This window comes from Aethalodelphis obliquidens, unplaced genomic scaffold (genome assembly GCF_003676395.1).
Source record: "Aethalodelphis obliquidens isolate GAN/ISIS:26980383/991018 unplaced genomic scaffold, ASM367639v1 scaffold65, whole genome shotgun sequence".
NCBI lineage: Eukaryota > Metazoa > Chordata > Mammalia > Artiodactyla > Delphinidae > Aethalodelphis > Aethalodelphis obliquidens.
The window spans coordinates 2,180,996-2,201,278 of record NW_020838009.1 but is presented as its reverse complement, the minus strand read 5'-3'; the positions used below and the strand labels follow the sequence as shown (position 1 = coordinate 2,201,278).

At 38.2% G+C, this 20,283-nt stretch overlaps 1 protein-coding gene across 5 annotated transcripts in view; it reads right to left on the bottom strand.

Moving 5' to 3' along the window:
- Window positions 1-20,283, bottom strand: part of DIP2C (DIP2 acetate--CoA ligase C (putative)) — a 360,655-nt gene that overhangs the window by 133,384 nt on the left and 206,988 nt on the right. For all 5 annotated transcript variants that reach the window (XM_027089300.1, XM_027089301.1, XM_027089302.1 and 2 more), the window contains 2 exons: window positions 14,663-14,788; window positions 3,860-4,069 (listed from right to left, as the gene is read on the bottom strand). In XM_027089300.1, the coding sequence (XP_026945101.1) occupies window positions 3,860-4,069; window positions 14,663-14,788 (336 nt within the window). The remainder of the gene's footprint in view (window positions 1-3,859; window positions 4,070-14,662; window positions 14,789-20,283) is intronic.

Below are 20,283 nucleotides of genomic sequence, written 5' to 3'. Positions count from 1 at the left end.
CTTTCCTGGAAAAATTCACTGACCCTGCCTTTGAATCATGAAGCTCTAGATGCAGGGATGCCCCAGCCAGGAGGGGAGGTGAGGGTATAGCAGGGAGACCCCAGCCCCAAGTGTGCAGGCTTTGCTAATATCACCATCCTCGTGTAGTTAATATTTTAAGACTGTAAATGTCTGAAAAGTATGGATAAAGAGATTATAAAAGAATTCTTTGATACCGTGGATGATTATACGTAAATAAATTAGGGTAACTTATCACAACGGTGGCTATGCAGCCCTCTGAACAAATTCCCTAGAACACCAGAATCTAGGTCCAGACAACAGCTGCCAGGCTCCAGGCTAACTATGTATCAAGCACGTGGGGGCACATCTATCTGCTTACCAGGATCAGAGGCAAGAAACCTGATGAGAATTTCCTTCTGATACAAACCGCACACACCAAAAGCAGCATTCGTGCTGACGAATTCTAAGATAGTCCGGAAATGGCAATAACTTCTATGAATATCTGGCTAATGACTACACACCCCCAACACATGCAGATGAAACCCAAATGTGACAACATCTCAGATGTGTCAGTTACAAAGGGTGACACAGACCTTACCTATACATCTGGAGCTACAAAATAAGAGAACAGCTCACGTACAAGTCTCTTTAATTTCCTGAATATACAAATTTTGATTCTGAATATACAACCATGTTATCTATTATGCTTTGTTCTTATTTCTTAATCTAGAAATGTATTAATAGTTCCTCTTCAGTTTCTCCATTTCTATGTAGCTTACTAATTCCTATGTTACTCTAGTACCTTTTACAAATATGCCTCTTGAAGTTTCAAAGTGTTGCTTTAATTCTCCTGGTTACTCTAAATTATGCTCCTTGACTTTCGATAATGATAAAATATTTTAGAGGTGTTGATCCTTTCCTTTCCAACTGTCTTAAGAACATGACATGCACAGAGGTTCTGAATAAACACCTTCTGGTTCTCTATCATTGTGGAGAGAGGGCCCTTAATGACGTGCAGGCCCTGTTCTGTCTGAGCTGCAGGGAGCCGTCGCATGGCACGTCCATCTTCTTGTGTCACAAATGTGCACATCTCAGGCCTTAGCATCTCAGGATGGGGAACATCTTGAGCCCTCATTGTCAGTGTTTTAAGTGTGAATAACAACAAGCAGAGCCATAGGAGGAAAAACCACCTGGACGGGGACCGCATGGTATGCTAAGCCAGCCTGATGGGAGATGCACGTACAGTGTCCCTGTCATGCTGTCAGGATGGACCCACAAGGACGCAGGATTTCATTCCAACAACCACAAAGCAGAAGTACCATCCACTTGTTACAGCCTCTTCATGGTCTTTAAACGCTTGTCTTTCCTCTACCCTTTGGGCAAAAGAGGTTTCTACAGACTCTATCCAAGTACTTCACCTTGAGGGACCAGAGGTCCTACAAGTTGGTGGTTTATTTGACCCTAAATTCCTTAAAACACAGACATACACAGAATATTTTCTTATTTGTAGGCTTCTGATGGCCTCAACAAAAGGTTGAACACTGCCAATTCTGACTTTTTACTTCTTTTGCTTTTGCCACAGGAGTAAAAAAATTTTATTTTTTTTGGCGGTAGGCGGGCCTCTCACCGTTGTGGCCTCTCCCGTTGTGGAGCACAGGCTCCAGACACGCAGGCTCAGCAGCCATGGCTCACGGGCCTAGCCGCTCCGCGACATGTGGGATCTTCCCGGACCGGGGCACGAACCCGTGTCCCCTGCATCGGCAGGCGGTCTCTCAACCACTGCGCCACCAGGGAAGCCCTGGAGTAAAATATTTTAATTCTCTTTTTCTTATTTTATTATTTTGCCACTGCTTTCTTTCAAAAAATTTTTTTCATATTTACAGAAAATTCCTGGATACTCTAGGAACTTATCTATGTGCCAAATTAGAGATTACTGAAATGTCACACACTGAGAAGCTATATTTAGGTTACACTGAGTCTTAACATACCTGAGTAACGCAACCTTTTATAGCTCGGATAAATTTAATTCTCCATGCTATAATTTCCTCCAATATTCCACATGTAACTACATAAAGGGAGAAACAAATGCAGGGAGTAATCTGTTCAAAATTATGTGTTTCTCTTGGTAAGATTCCTGATATTTCCTTAGAAGTGTACTCAGTCAGAAAACACACATTCCTAAGGTAAGAGCGAGGGGCAGAGGTGGAGGGAGTTCCACGTCTCTCCCGCCCAGGTGGCTACCAGACAAAGCACACGGACTGAGCCTCAGGGCTATCTCAGGTTCCAAAACACAGAGGAAGAAATTTTAGCATCTGAAACTCTTTAACGGTCATATACATTTCTGCTTAATTTTTATCTATGATTTCAAATAGAGGTTCTCAGTACACATTAACCAGTGTATGTTCCCGAAAACGTTTTAAACTGAAATTTAATACTACTACTTTGCATGTGAGCGTTACTTTAAAAACTGTGGAGAATTTTCCTATTTTCTCCTTTTTACTCGCAATGGGTACGAAGGAAAGACATTATCATTCCTTTTCTTCCCACTAAAAAACTAGAGCAGGGAATACTGACTTCTGAAGAAGCCGGCAGCTGTTAACGTGAGAACTGGGACCAGACCCAGCCCTCCCAACCGGCTGCCTGTGTCCTGCTGGTAGACAACCAGTCTCACTGCTGATTCTGAAAAGGCTGTTGCTTTTAACCTCAACTTCATGCTGAGCAAGTGCCACTGGGGCCAAGTCCTGAGAAGTCAGTTTGGAATTCCTCTGACTCTTGTCAAGTAGCCAATAATCTAGAAATACTTTTTGAGTCTGAGAAGCTGGCAGAGTATTTCATTCATTCATTTCATTTACCTACTTTCTAAACATGGAGTTTTCGGATAAGAGGATAGATGTGGGAGGATGCCGTGCACCTGCCCTGTGCTCGATGATCAACCACTGCACAGGGAGGTGCAGCTTCCACGTCCCTGGATGCGGCTGACCCTGGTCCACCCCATTTGAATGGAGAACATACTGAACCATCTTGGCACCACATTCAAAGCAAGTAATTTACTTTGTGAAAAATTTTTTATTGAAATGTTTAAAAATCTCAATCCACAGCTGAAAATGGATCAGACAGATCTGGACCTCATGCTGTGCCTTCCACACCAGATGAATGTGGCGCAGTGAGTGGGGGGCTAGGGTGCAGGCAGAGAAACAGGACCCTTACTCACCCCCTCCACGCAGCCCCCTGCTCACCCAATATGCTCCTTTCCTCTAATAATTCTCACTTCATCTCCTGTTTTACACTATTTCCAAACATCTTACCAATGCTTCCTAACTCTGTGCTTTTTTAAATACAGAGGATCCCATGTATCATGGAACCTACATACAAAGTAACGTGAACCACCCCAGAAAGCTGAATGCCTATGGCAGAAAACCATATAAGCAGTAGTGATGAAAGCCTCCCCTTCCTAAGTAACTTCCAAAGTAAGGGCAAACTCACTCTGAAGTCCCCAGCCTTGTTTATTAGCATAATTAAAATTTCATTTAGGAGCATACTTTAGCATGAGGAGAAGAAAGCACGTAACCAGATACGGCTGCAAGTTTCTCTAACGAACAAGAAAGCATTCTTCTACAAGCAGAGGAGACGTCTGGGATGTAAAGAATAGTAAAACCAAGGGTTTCACAAAACAGTAAAACCAACGCAACAAAGCAGCCCAGAAGCGGGAGTGGGGCTCTGTTCTGTCCCTCGGATGGATTCCATGGCCGAGATGCACAAATAGAGAAATTTCAAAATAAAAAGGGCAGGGTTACTCAGCAGCCACTCAGACGTAAGGACAACGAGAATAAGACAGACGACTGCCCAGCAGGGCACTCACCTAGGTGCGTCTGAGCCATGACGTCAGCCAGTCTGTGGGCGGCGCCACTCCCCCCACTCTGGGTGGAAGAGGAGGAGGTGGTGGAGGTGGTGGAGCCGTGGATGGCCTGGCTGATCCAGTGCTCCATGTTGATGCTGCCCTGGCTGGAGGTGGGGGTCCCCTGGGAGTCGCCCTGCACCGAGCCTTCGTCTTCTGAGCCAGAGGAGGTATCTGTGGGAGGCAGGTGATCAGCCGTGTATATCACAGCAAAGAAGCCCCCCCCAGGATTAGTCCCTCTCCAAACACTGCGAACACAGACCTACCTCCCACACTAACTGATCGACGACCTTTGAACACTCTTGAAAAATTACACACTTTTCAGATGACAAATTATTTTTCACTGCAGTGAAGTCTTCATCCAAAACACCTTACATATATATGCTACAGAAAGTTGTGACATTACAATCTCAGACAAAGACATACTCACCAATTTCCTCCACTCAAGAGTTTGAGGGAGAAACCAAATGTTTTCTGTGTACTCAGACACAAAGCGAGAAGGTCAAGGTGGCGTTTTCTAAAAGACACTGAACTTGCACGTGTTTCGAAGTGTGATGCTCTGCAGCCCTTCTTTATACCGAGGTGTTTCTCTGAGTCATGTGCTATTTTAAGTTCCATGTGAGTGTGGCAGGTCTCATCCTCCTGCCTCTCCCAATCTGGACTTCTCTACCAACCTACATCTAAGGACTCTGCCTCCTCCTTTCAGGAGGACAGTAAATCACCACACTACATTCTGTGATCAAACTAAATGCATTTACTTTTACATTTGTTCCTTATAAAAGTTTTTCATTATTTACTTGATTTATTTTGCTATCTATGAAAACTGTGTATCTTGGATTGAGCAAAAACGTGTCACTTTTTGCATTAAAATTAATGGAAATAGTATTCATTTAATAACTTTTCACCTAGAAGCAAGGTTTTCAAGAACGAACCGTTGTATACTTGTTATTTAAACTTCAATATAAGAATGACATTTAGGATCACACATATAGGTGAGTTATGTGAGATGCCAGGAGGGAAAAAGGATGAGAGTAGCTCTAGAACATTTACTGAGAATAAGTGAAAGGGTAATTTGTCTTAAATCAAGAAATAGGACTTTTTCTTTTTTTAATGTTAATTTTGCTGTTTATTCACTCATTCATTCATCAATACTTACTAAGCACTTACTAATGTATTAGTTACTGTTCTTTTTTTTAAATTAATTTTTATTGGAGTATGGTTGATTTACAAGGACTTTTTCTTTAACACAGCAATATTTGTGAAGGATATTTACATTGCATTTTATTATCATTGTGACGTGACCTAGGCTGTCTAGAAATTTTTTAAAAGTTTATCTATTAGAAATTTGTTACAGAAGCAACAATAATATTAGAAGGTCAACAGATTCTCTTCCCTTGTCCTTCTTTTAAAATAACTTAGAATTATAATTTACATAAAAATAAAATTTATATTTTTGGAATTCAGACCTAAGAATTTTTTCAATTTTTTTGAAATTGCGGTAAAATACACATAACATAAATTTTACCATTTTAATTTTTACGTGTACAGTTCAGTGATATTAAATACATTCATAATGTTGGACAACCCTCCACCATCCATCCACATAACTCATTTCACCTTGTAAAACTGAAACTCTGTCCCCATTAAACAGTAACTCTCCATTGCCCCTTCCCCCCGCATCCCCTGACAACCACCACTCTACTCTCTCTCTGTGTAATTCTGACTACTCTAAGTACCTCATGTAAGTGGAATCGCACTTTTGTCTTTCTGTGACTGGCTTATTTCACTTGGCATAATGTCTTCAAGGTTCATCCACTTTGCAGCATGTGTCAGAACTTCTTTCCTTCTTAAGGCTGAATAACATTCCATGATATGTACAGACCACATGTTGTTATCCGTTCATCTGCTGTGGACACTTGGGTTGCTTCCATGTTTTTGCTGTTGTGAATAATGCTGCTGTGAACATAGGTATATAAATATCTCTTTGAGAGTCTCCTTTAAATTCTTTTGGGTATGTACTCTGAAGTGGAATTACTGGATCATATAGTAAATTCTATTTTTAATTTTTTGAGGAACTGCCATTCTGTTCTCCATAGAGGTTGCACCTCTATGCACCTCATTTCCACCAAGAGTGCACAAGGGTTCCAATTTCTTCATATCCTTACCAACACTTGTTATTTTCTGTTCCTTTTTTTTTTTTTTTGATAGTAACCATCCTCATGGGTGTGAAGTTGTATCTCTTTGTAATTTTGATTTGCATTTCCCTAATGATCAGTGATGTTGCGTATCTTTAAATGTAATTATTGGCCATTTGTATATCTTCTTTGGAAAAATATCTATTCAAGTCTTCAGACTTAAGACTTCTGAGAATGTATACACCCCTATATCCACACAGAACATTACCACCTCCCCAAAAGTTTTCTCATGCCCCTTTACAAATCAATCTTTCATTTCCCACCCCATCTTTTCATAAGAAAACTACAGAACAATATCATTCATGATATAGACACTAAAATCCTCAAAAATATTAGCAAACATTATCAAGCAACATATAAAATGACCAAGTGGTAACCAGGATTACACATATGAACATGAATTAAGGTTAATTTGACATTCAAAAATGAATTAATGTTATATATCATATTAGTAGAATAAAGAGAAAAAAAAAGTATGTTAACCTTAAAAGTCAGAAAAAGTATTTTACAAAACCTAACACCCACTCATGATAAAGCCTCTCAACAATGCAGGAATGGAAGGAAACTTCCTCAACCTGATGAAAGGCATTCATGAAAACCCATAGCTAACACTGTATATACTGGTAAAAGACTGAATACATTTCCCCTAAGATAAGAACAAGGCAAGAATGTCCCCTCTTGCCACTTCTATTCAACATTATCCAGCAGGTTCTGGCCAGTGAACTACAGGGAAAAGTAAAAATTAAAGACATCCATCCAGATTAGAAAGGAAGTTGTAAAACGGTCTTTATTCACAGATGACATGATCTTATATGTAGGAAATTCTAAGGAACACATGGAAAAATTCTTGAATTAATAAATGAGTTAGCCCCTTCTGCCATGTAAGGACACAGTGAGAACATGGATGACTATGAGGAAGAAGGCTCTCACCAGACAATGAATCTACCAGCACCCAGATATTCTCAGCATCCAGAACTACCTCTGCATTGACAAAGTCATCAATGTGCCCAGCTAATTTTCCAGTTATCCTTGAAGTGGGGGTTCGGGGGGGACTTAATCAAAATTTGTTGAGTGGAGCCTCCAAGAAAGTTCTTTAATGAGGAATGCCTCTGTTGAGAGGACTAAAAGACAATGGGACAAGATGAATTTCTGCAGTGGGACAAGCACATACAGAGTGAGAGAACCAAGATATCTCTTATCAAAGCAGATAGGCATCAATGCTCCCCCACACCCTTTTCTGGCTGGACAGACTGCAAATTATTCCCACCTCCCAGGGAACAAGCACACGTTGATCTAGTAGTCAGAAGTCAAAATCCAGCCATCCAATCAGTTAGCATGCGTTGTCACTGTGGCAGGTGAAAAGAGTTGCATAGTTATACATCTGACTTCTTAAATTCACAGGACCACCAAAAAAAGATATGAAATATCTTTATAAGATACTAGCACTGAACAATAAGAGAATGAAATTAAGAAAAAAATTCCATCATGACAGCATCAAAAAGGATAAAACACTTAGCAATATATCTAACAAAAAATTAAGACAATACCTAGTAAAATCCCAGAAGGCTTTTTTTAAGAAATTGAAAGCTTATTTTAAAATTTATTTGGAAATGCAAAGGCCTGAGAATAGCCAAAATAATTTTGAGGAAGATGGAGGACTTCATTACCTGATACTAAAACTTACTATGAAGTTAAAGTAATCAAGATAGTGATATTAGCACAAGAATAGGCATATATTTCAATGGAACAGAACTGAACCCAGAAATATAGTCTTACATTTATGATCATGGTCAATTTATTTTTGACGAAGATTCCCAAGATAATTCAATGAGGAAAAGATCATCTTTTCAACAAATGGGCTGGGCAACTCAATATTCACGTATCAAAAAACCAAACCAAAATAAAAAACATAGATCCTTACCTCATACCATAAATAAAAATTAATTCAAAATGGATCACAGGCCTGAATGAAAGAACTAAAACTATAAAATTTCTGAAACTTCCCAAAGCACGATCCATAAAATAACTGATGAACTGAACTTCATCAAAATGGAAAACTCTTAAGCTATGGGTAACATAACAAGTCACCACTAATTCAGTGGCTTACAACACTGCACATACTTATTATCTTAACAGTTCTGGAGGTCAGAAGTCTAAGATCAAAGTGTTGGCAGGGTTTTATTCCTTCTGGAGGCTTCAAGGGAGAATCCACTCCTTTACCTTTTCTACCTTCTTAGAGCCCACCTGTGTCACCAGCTCATGGCCCCTTCATCGATCTTTAAAGTGTATCCCTCCAACCTCTGGTTCATTATCTTTTTTTTTTTTTTACTTTGATACTTTTCCCTAAGGACCTTTTTTCCTCCAGTTTTATTGAAATATAATTGATATATATCACTGTATAAGTTTAAAGTGTACAGCATAATCGTTTGACTTACATATATTAGGAAATAATTACCATAGTAACTTTAGTTAGCATCCATCATCTCATATAAAATAGAGAAAAAAACTTTCTTCCTTGTGATGAGAACTCTTAAATTTTACTCTCTTAACAACTTTCACATAGATCATACAGCAGCGTTAACTATAGTTATATTGTACATCACATCCCTAGTACTTATAACAAGAAGTTTTTGCCTTTTGACCACCTTCCTCCAATTCCCTCTCCCACCACTCCCTGCCTCTGGTAACCACAAATCTGATCTCTTTTTCTGTGAGTTTTTTTTTTTAAGATTCCACATGTGACTGAGATTACACAGTATTGTATTTCTCATTCTCTGCCTGAATAGAGACTTCTTTGATTACAGTGGGCCCACCTGGTTAATCCAGGATAACTGCCCTATCTCAAGGTGCTTAACTTAATCATGACTGCAAAGTCTTTTTTTACAATGTAAGGTAATATATTCACAAGTTCTAGAAATTAGGACATGGATATCTTTGGAGGGGGCCATAATTCTCTCCACCACAGACAACATTAAGAAAAGACAAACTACAGTTTGCAAATTGTATACCTGATAAAGAACTTGTATTCAGATTACATAGAGAACTCTTAACCAGTGAGAAGACAGACAACTCATTTTAAAAATGGGCAAAAGGGCTTCCCCGGTGGCACAGTGGTTGAGAATCCGCCTGCCAATGCAGGGGACACGGGTTCGATCCCTGGCCTGGGAGATCCCACATGCCGCAGAGCAACTAAGCTCATGTGCCACAACTACTGAGCCTGTGCTCTAGAGCCCGTGAGCCACAACTACTGAGCCCACGTGCTGCAACTACTGAAGCCCGCATGCCTAGAGCCCGTGCTCCACAATGAGGGAAGCCACTGCAATGAGAAGCCCGCGCTCCGCAACGAAGAGTAGCCCCTGCTCGCCGCAACTAGAGAAAGCTCACGTGCAGCAACGAAGACCCAACGCAGCCAAAAATAAATAAATAAAATTTAAAAAATAATAAATAAAAAATAAATAAAAATGGGCAAAAAATCGGGACATTTCACCAGTGAATATATACAAATGGCTAACAAGCACACAAAAAGATCCTTAGCATCATTAGTCATTAGGGAAATGAAAATTAAAACCATAATGAAATACTATTTCATATCCACTAGAATGACTATTAAAAAAATAAGGACAATACCAAGTGTTGGTGAGGATGCTGAGAAACTGGAATCTTTATATGTTGCTGGTCGGAATATAACATGGTATAGCCATTATGGAAACAATGTGACAGTTTCTTAAAAGTCAAACATAAACTTACCATAAGACTCATTAATTCCACTCCTAGGAATCTACCCAAGATAAATGAAATTATATATATATACACAAATATATGCACATAAATGTTGATAGCAGCATTATTCATAATAGCTGAAAAGTGGACACAAGCTAAATATCCATCAACTAGTGACTGGATAAACAAAGTGTGGCATATCTATCTAATAGAATACAATTCTGCAATAAGAATGAATGAACTGATGCTACAAAATGGATGCTCAAAAACATGCTAAAGAAGATACAGAAGGATATATTTTATTAATTCATTTACAAAATGTCTAGAATATTCTTAGAGGTGTATAAATCAGATCAAATGCTCCCTAGGCCTGGGTGTGAGAATGGGAATTAACTGCAAATGGGCACAAGGAAACTTTCCGGGGAGAAGGAAATGCTTTAAAACTGGACTGCACCAATAGCTTCACAATCTATATATTTACTACAAGTCATTAAATTATACACTTACAATGTGCTAATTTTATGGGATGTAAATTATACCCCAAGAATGGTATTAAAAAGGAATGTGTTTTCCGCAATAGTTGGGCATAATATTCTGTAAGTATCAACTACATCAAGTTGGTTGATAGTGTTGTTTTGACAACTTTCTTATGATTATTTAAGAAGAATATTTTAAGAATCTCCAATTATTATTTTTGTTTTTTCTATTTTTCCCTTCATTATGCCAGTTTCTGCCTTATAAATTACAATGCTCTGTTTTTAGGTATATAAATATTCATTGTTATAACTTCCTGGTGAATTGCTCATTTTCCAATATGCAATGTTCATCTTTATATCTGGTACTACTTTGTCCTGCTGTCTACTTTGTCTGATATTAATATAGACTTTTCACCTTCCTATGCTTTATGTTTGCATTGTATATTTTTTCATCATTTTATTTTTAACTATCCTTGTTTTTATATTCAAATGTGTCTCTTATAGACAACATATAGATGTATCTTCCTTTTTTATTCAGTCTGACAACCTCTATCTTTTAAGTGGGCGTTTGGTCCATTTACATTTATTGTAATAATTTATACGAGTGAGTTTACATCTAACATTTTGCTATCTGTTTTCCATTCATTCCTCCTATTTTAATCTCTATTGTTGATTTTTCCCACCTTTGTTTCTATTAACCAAATTTTTTTTTTTTTTTTTTTTGCAGTACGCGGGCCTCTCACTGTTGTGGCCTCTCCCGTTGCGGAGCACAGGCTCCGGATGCGCAGGCTCAGCGGCCATGGCTCACGGGCTTAGCCACTCTGCGGCATGTGGGATCTTCCTGGACCAGGGCACAAACCCATGTCTCCTGCATCGGCAGGCGGACTCTCAACCACTGCGCCACCAGGGAAGCCCCCCAAATATTTTTTAAGAGTTTCATTTTATGTTCTCTATTAAATTCTTACCTATACCTCTTCTCATTTTTTTTAGTGGTTACTTTAGGGCTAAGAATATGAATCCTCAATGGGTCCATACGGGGTCAATACTGTAACTGTTTGCTCTTCAAATCTGACACTACAAACTTTCTCTCCCATCTCACATCACACCTGACACTATTCATTTCATTCTTTCCATTTTCTGCTTCCTACTTCATAACCATACAACAGTATAATTCCATTCACCTGGCCTTGTCTTTTGTGCAATTGTTGTTTTAAAGAAAATTACAAGAAAAAGCATAGAATTTTACGTTTACCCAGCTATTTACTGTTTCCAGTGTTCTTCTTTCCTTTTCATAGATGTAAATTTTTATCTGGGATCATCTCCCATCAGCTAAATGACATCTGTTAGTGCGTTTCCAGTTCTGCTGGCACCATATTCTCTGAGCTTTCATGTGTCTCATTATGCCTTTTTTTCACCCTCGTTTATGAAGTATATTTTCACTGAGTATGAATTGACAGTTTCAGTCTTTTCCTTTGGGTACTTTATAAAAATGTCTTCTCATTGTCTTCTGGCCTTTACTGCATCTTCACATAAGTATTCATAATTCATATGACCGTTCTTCTGTATGCAATATATTTGTTTTCCTTTGATGACTTTCAAGATTTCCTCTTAATCTTTGGATTTCAGCACTTGGACTATTATTAATTTAGGGATGATTCTTTTCATACTTAATCTGCGTGGCATTCACTGAACTTCTGGGATCTGTGAGGTGGTGTTTTACATCAATCTGAGAAGTTTGTGACCCTTATTTCCTTAAGTAGTTTTTCTTCCCTTTTCTCACTCTCTTTTCCTTCTTGGATTCCAATTATAAGTATGTTAACATTGTATCACAGATGCTTGAGGTTCTGTTAATTTTTCTTTTATCTTTTGACTTCTCATTCTTCAGTTTGGTTAATTTCTCTTTATCTAAGTTCACAGACTCTTTTATCCTACTTCTCCAATCTGATGCTAAGCTGATCTAGTAAAATATCATTTCTGTATTATATTTTTCATTTCTAGAGTTTCTATTAATTTTTAAAATATTTTTTCCTTTCCCTGATCAGCTCAAGTATTAAGATAATATTTTCATTTAGTTCTTTGACATATTTTCATTTGATTCCCTGAATGAGGTCCACTGCCTAAAAGCAGTCATCTTATTTGTTTTGTGCAGCTTTATAGTTGTTTATGGTGTATGGGTTAGTCTGGTAAGTTATTTCATTATGGCTGGAAGCAAAAGTACTGACAAATTCTTCTTATATTTTTGTACGTGAAAAATAAAGCAAAGTTTCATCTATAGAAGACTGGCATTGCAACGATCCTAATCATATCTTTTCTAGAAACTATGATACTAGTCAGCAACCAGTCACTTTATGCAGAGAATATAAACTTCAGGAATATTCTCTGAAGAAAACTGGACACAAAATTAGTTCTAACAAATGCTATCAGCAACCAAGGAAAACAGAGTGAGAGAAAATGAAGCTGAGCCACGATTTTCTTCAAGCAAGTACAGTTACAAATATGTAGACTCCTGATAAGCACAAAATAGGTTATGAATGAAAATTTTTATGATGATGGTGTTGGCATTTATGATTGTACAAAACTATCCCATGTGATACTGTTACTAGGACTCCTGAATGACGGTTTACAAAATGTATTATATGGTGTACGTGAAAATGCTAACCAAACAATTAAATGCAAATGTTGCACCAAAAATGACACTCATTTCCAATAACATTCTTTTATATTTTGCAAAGACCTTTGTACAAGGTTCGTTCTCCTGAAAGTTTTGTCTTTCATCATGCATGACACAACAACACTCATGAGGATGGATTCAACATGTGAAAAAGCACATACACAAATAATCACATTGCACCTTGTACTTTAGACTCAACATTTCCCATAAAAAGTGGCTCAGAAAAATGTCCATCTCCCTGAATACTGTCTAGTTCCAAAGAGTTGGCTAAAATATATTTTAAGTGGGGTTTGTTATTCTTATAAGTCCATTCTGTTTGTTGTATAAACACATACAAAATAATTTTTCACCACTTATAAATTTTGGCAAATTATAACCATAAACTAAATAGGATTAAGTATATTAATTATGCTGATTTAAAAAGAGTCCAAAATACATGCTGTGGCTCAACAAAAAGGAAGGAAATTGGCGAAAAGGACACCCTTTCCTATTAGAATATTATATTCTTGAGATAAAGAACACTTGTGGTATTATCTGTTAAGACAAAACAAAACAACTAAGTTTTATATTATTTAAGTTTTGTCTTACAAAGCTCAGGACGTTCACTTTTAGAGGCATGTAAAGCTGAAGACTTAAGAGTTGTTTGAAGCAGTATTGGATATACTTGACCACATCTGTGAGTTGAAGTGTGTGCTTCTATTACCCTCACTGTTTGCAAACACTCATGACTAACTTCAAAAGACTCCAAAAAATGCTATGTATGTTCAACTATTCTTACTGCACCCTAAATTTCTCTTATGAACAAAGGGGTGTGCCAGGTAACTTAGATCTGCAGAAAAGACAGAGTGGCAACAACGACATGAATAATGTTGGAACCAGAAACACACACACACACAAATCAAGTAAATTAGGTTCAATCATTCATGTTTCTAATAGATACCTGGACGTTTAACTTCATGTTTCACTTCAGTTTTGAAGATCACAAGATACAGATTATAATTATTTGGGTAGAGTAGAGATCTTAGGTAGTTATATAAAATTCAAGATTAAACAAAAGCAGAAATACAATGGGATATTACCTTCAACCATTTAGATCAGGGGTTGGCAGGCCTGTGGACCAAACCCTCTGCCTGTTTTTGTGACTAAAGTTTTATTGACACATAGCCATGCCTTTCACTGACATGTTGCCCATGGCTGCTTCAGCACCACAATAGCAGAGCAAGCAGCTGTGATACCCCAAAATACTACCTGCACTTCACAGGAAAAATTGATGACACCAGATTTAAGTAACTGCCTAAATTTTTCAATTCATTCAATTTCTTAACAGAACATTACAACCTACTGACATTTTAAAGACTTGAGAATATGCATACACCAGTCTAAGCAGAAGAGAAATCCAGCTTCGGTTAGAAGGATGGATGTACAAACTCTTCTCTTGCTTTGTAAAGAATTAAATAAAATTTTATAGGATTTAAAAAAAAAGTCTGTATCATATTTGAGTCTAAATGAAAAGTTTAAAAACATTTATTTATATAGACATATATATAATCATGCCAATTTTCCTTCCAAGTTTTATTTAGAGCGTATTTACTATTTCTGGACTTCTGGTTCTCAAAATCTGAATGACAGCACCATGATTTTGAAAGTTAGAAAGATCGCAGTTGCTGGCACTGACTTCATGAAGCAGACGGGACCTGCTGCTCACCTGGGGGTGTGTAGGCGTCCATCGAGGTCTGCACAACCAAGGACCTGCGTTTGGAAGGCATAGGCACTGCCATCTTCCTTTCTTTGTGTTTAGCGAGCGCAGCCTGGACAGCTTCTGTATGGACGTCTGAAACAAAGCGAGAGCTAAATCACTCCATTGTTCAGGGACAGCCCGAAGGCCCCAAGCTTTTCTGCTTTCTTTCTGGTCCTGTGAAAGAGTTTATCATCCTACAGAAACTGTCACAAATGGATGAGTGGGGAAGGAAGGAAAATAAGTGTAAACCTGCTAGTTTGAAAGCTCCAGGAAAAAGGCATTCAAATTCATTCATAGACTTTTAACTGTTCATTTTATTACCCTAGATCTGTATAAATAATCAGATACGGGATGTAAATCGCTGTGATGTTTCTTTTCTTAGAGTGAAAGGACATGGATCTTCAGATATTTCTTCACAGGTCACATTTTCAAGCTTCTTAATTCATTTCAATGTTCTGTTAAGGTAAGTATGTACACCTTACAGGCTGTACCGTAATGATCTTAGCTAACACTTTCCAAATATCAGTTACGGGGCAGTCACTATGTTAGGTATTTTGTGTGTATGAACCCATTATGTTAACTCCACAAATGATATTTTACTGCCGATTTTGTAAGGTGGTGTCCTCAGGGCTTGGCGTGGAGAATCAGGTGGACAAGGTACTGTGTCTCATGCAGCTCACTTTCTAAAGGGTTAAAGACAGACAACAGACAATCAAAGGGGGTAAGAATGAAAATAAGATAAAAAGATTGAGTACCTACTTAACTGTGAAGCCAGGGAAGAGCTCTCTTACTGTGAAATCTGAATAGTAAGATGAGAATCTCCAAGACAGAGGGAAAAGCCAGCTCAAAGGCCCTGCACTGTGAATGAGGATGGTGCTGGCACAATGCACACACCACCAGCAGAGGGACTCACCAGGATGAGGGCTTTACGGGAGTGGCACAGAGCTTGGCTACCATTCTAACTTTGACAGGGAAGCATGGGGGAAGAAGGGTGAGCATGGATGACATGATCTGATTCCATTTTGGAGGGCTCATTCTGGATGTTGTGAAGGAGACTGCAGGAGAATCAGAGTAGGAGCCAGGAAACCAGTTACAAGTCTGCAGTCAGGATGCTACTCCACCCGCAGTCCTGACTTCTCGGACATTTGCGTATCATCTCTTGTGAAGTATATGTCCAAGTTTTTGAGCTGCCTTTTTATTACTGATTTATACTAGTTCTTTATATATTATGGATACAAGCTTTTTTTTTTTTTAAGATATATGTTTTGAAAATACTCATCCCAAGTCTATGGCTCAACTTTCAAACCCTTAATAGTGTGCTTGATGAGGAGAAATTTTTCATTTTCATGAGATTCATTTTGTTATCTTTTCCTCTCTAGCTAGTGCTTTTTGAATCCTGCCTATAAATTTCTACCTACCCCAAGGTTCAAAAAATACACTCCTTTGTTTTCTTTGGGAAGCTTTATACTTTTACCTTTTACTTTTAGGTCTAGGTAGCATCTCAAGTTAATTTTTCTAAGTAGTGGAAGTGGAGGTTGGTGTTCACATTTTCCCACATGCTTACCTGATTTTTCAAGTACCATTTGTTGTAAAGATTTTCCTTTCCTTATTAAATTGCCCTAGCTCCTTTGTCAAGTGTCACCTGACCATGTGTGTACGGGTTTAATTTTGAACTCTCCATCTGGTACAGTAAATCCATTTGTCTATCCTTCTGCTAGTTCTATACTATGTTGATTAATTATATATTTTTTTCAGTTAGAGTATTTACAAAACATATAAGATTCACCCTCCCAGCAATTTTCAGGTGGTCAGCACAATACTGTCAACCACATGTACGTTATTGTGCCACAGACCCCAGAAGTCCCCATCCATCCTGCATGACTGAAGCTCTACACCCACCTAACAGCAGCTCACCACCTCCCTGCCCCCAATCCTGAGCAACCACCATTCTACTTTCTGTTTCTATGAGTTTACTATTTTAGATCCCTCATATAAGTGGAATCACACAGCATTTGTCTTTCTGTGACTGGCTTATTTCTCACAGCAAAATGTCCTCAGGAATATGCTGTAGAATATGTCATAATTTCCTTTCCTTTTAAGGCTCAGCAGTATTCCACTATATATACACACCATATTTTCTTCATCCATTCATCCACCGATGGATATTTAAGTTGCTCTGACCTCCTGGCTAATGTGAATAATGCTGCTAAGACTATTGGTGTGGCAATATCTGCTCGCATCCCTGCTGTAATATTTTGGATATATATCCAAATAGAATTCATAAATCATATGGTGGTTCCATTTTTTATTTTTTGAGGAAGCTCCATACTGTTTTCCATAGCTGCTGCACCATTTTACATTCCTACCAACAGTGCACAAGGGTTCCAATTTATCTACATACTCACCAATATTTGTTTTCTGTTTAAGAAAAATTTTTATAATAGCCATCCTAATGGGTGTGAGTGGTATCTCACTGTGGTTTTGAGTTGCATTTTCCTGATCATTAGTAATGTTGAACATCTTTTAATGGACTTATAGGCCATTTGTGCATCTTCCTTGGAGAAATGTCTATTAAAGTTTTTTGCCGATTATTAAATTCGGTTATTTAATGTTATTGAGTTGTAGGAGTTATTTATATATTCTGGATATTAACCCATGATCAGATGTATACAAGAGGATATGTTCTTCAAGTTCATAGGTTGCCTTTTCCCTCTATTGTTTCTTTACTGCAAAGAAGTTTTAAGTATGATGTAGTCTCACTTGTCTAATCTTGCTTTTGTTGCCTGTGCTTTTGGTGTCATATTCAATAAATCACTGCCAAATCCAATGTCATGAAGCTTTCCCCCTTTGTTTTCTTCTAAGAATTCTACAGTGTCAGGTCTTACATTTAGGTCTGTACTCTATTTTGAGTTAATTTTTGTATATGGTGTAAGATAATGATCCAACCTCTTTCTTTTGCAAAACAAAAGCCAATTTTCCCAACACTGTTAGTTGAAGAGACTATCCTTTCCCCACTGTGCAGCTTTGGCAGCCTTGTCCAAGATCATCTGACCATATACACAGAGTGTATTTCTGGGCTTTCTATTCTTTTCCATTATTCTACATGCCTGCCTTTATGCCTGTACCACAGGGGTTTGATTACTGTACCTTTGTAATTTATATTGAAATCAGGAATTGTGAGGCCTCCATTTTGTGGTTCTTTCTCAAGATTGTTTTGCTTATCTGAGGTCCTTTGAGATTCCATATGAATTTTAGAATTTTTTCATTTCTGCAAAAAATGTCATTGGGGTATTGATAAGGAAGATTATTGTAGTTTTATCATAAATTTTGAAATTAGGTAGTGCAAGTCCTCCGACTTTGTTCTTTTCAAGTTTGTTCTGGCTATCCAGATTTGATCTCATTTTCATGGAAATTTTAGAAACACTCTGTCAATTTCTACAAAAACTCTGTTGGGATTTTGATTAGATTCATGTTAAATCTATAAATCAATGTAGAGAGACTATCTTAATATTGAGTCTTCCAATCCATGAACACACGGTGGATCTCTCCATTTTTTTCTCCTTTAATTTCTACCAACAATGTTCTGTAACTTTCACTGAGGAAGTCTTCCTAAATGCTGGATGTTACTGATGTTATTATAAAAAGCATTGTTTTTTTATTTCACTTACAATTTTTGTTGCTAGTGTATACAAATACAATTAGTTTTTACATACTGAATTTCTCCCTTCTGCCCTTGCAAAATTCACATTATTTCTACTAGTTTTGTAAATTTCTTAAAATGTTCAAAATAAACCATCATGGTGTCTGTAAATATAGTTTTACCCCTTCCTTTCCAGTTCAGTGAACTACACCAAAATATTGAGTAGTCATGTAAGGGTGACAAATTACAATGTATTGTTTTTTGTCCATTCTTTTAGATATATGCAAGGTTTTTTGCCTTCAGCATAAATTACTTTTGCAATCAGATAAAAGTTATATTTTTGACATAAAACAATCATTTTAGAAAATATGAATAGATTAGAAAGGTACATTTTAAAGAAGTGTGGATTTTTTCCCACACTTAAAAAAATTGCTAAAACCAAACAAAAGTGTGCTAAATTTTTTTCACAAAATTGAAAGAAAATAGTAAAACAAGAATATTTTCAATCACAAAGACACTCACATGCCCAAACTAGGAGCCACTCCTGGCCTATGCCCCAGAAGGTAAAGAGTTTACCCACAGTTGGCCATGAGTCAGAAATAAGTGCTTGTTGCTGTTAAGTTACTAAGATGTTGGACAGCTTACTGTACAGCAAAATTGAACAATACATAAACTGATGAAGTAACTAATTCTTTTCAAAAGCCAACTCTGTGTCTTATTTTAACTGCAAAACAATGGCATAAGAAACATTTAAAACATTTAAAACATCTATAAATAGCACCCTGAAGGGTCCATAACATGAATATGGTCCATAACATGAATAACGATGAATAACGATGGTAGGTGGAATACCAGGATGACCCTCCCCAAACAGCAGTGCTGGCGTGATCACTGAAGACCCCTAGAGACCATGCTCACCCAGTCAAAACAAGGCAAAGATACGGAAAGAGGTGTGCGGCCCTGAAGTTGAAGAGCTGCCTCTGGGGTGCACAGTGTAATTAGGGCAAAAAGCATTCACGGCAATGTTGAATGAAATGTTAGGATCAGAATTACCTCCACATGGTAAGCTTTTCAGGGCTTAATACTCCCCACGCCCAACCCAAATATCCAAACCAAAAAAGGACCACTAACATCTCAGGAGAGTGACTAGATGGAGAGACCTTTTTGGAAAGATGTTTCGAAATATGATGATTAGTCGGGGGAGAAAACCAACCCATGTCACTGTGCGACTCTCCTGGTTGTTCTAACTTGGCTTCTCCCTTCCATCCTCAACAAGGCTGGGAGCTCTCCTAGTTCCCCCTGTTGCCAGTTGTACGTGTCTAACAGCTGCAGGACGAGAGGAGAGAGTAAGACTGGACCACACGGCAAAGGGGACACAATGAAGTCTATCTTCTGTGAGAACCAACATGTGTCATCGGGTGCCATGGGGAGGCCCCTTGGCAGTTCCAAGCGCCCTGGATTCCAGGAAGGGGCGTCTGGATCAACAGTTAAGAAGACTGGAAAAGGGGTATTAGCTGAGAATACGTTCATAGCTCTTAGCCTAAAACCCAGATCAATCCTACAAGACCTCACGAAACTAAAAACTTTTAGGAAAACGTGGATAAGCAGGTTGCTACACAGCAAATCTTCCCTTGAAAGCTCAGCATCATTGCACGGGACGCATCCACGAGTGACATCAGTAGCTCTGATGCAGGAACCACGAAGGCATTTGATTAAGTGTCACAGAACCTTAATTACAAGCGTCTTGGATGCAATTCTTACACAGCCATGTGAATTAGGAACTAGATGAAAGCTGAGGAAGGGAAATAATAAGAAGTGGAGTCTCCCACTCATTTGAGGTGCTGGGCAGGGAGACAGAACAGTCGAGCTCCCGGCCACACAATGCGTCAACAAGAGCTGCTGATCATTATGAGCCCTGAGTTCCAGGGAAGGTCTGAAGCACAAATGG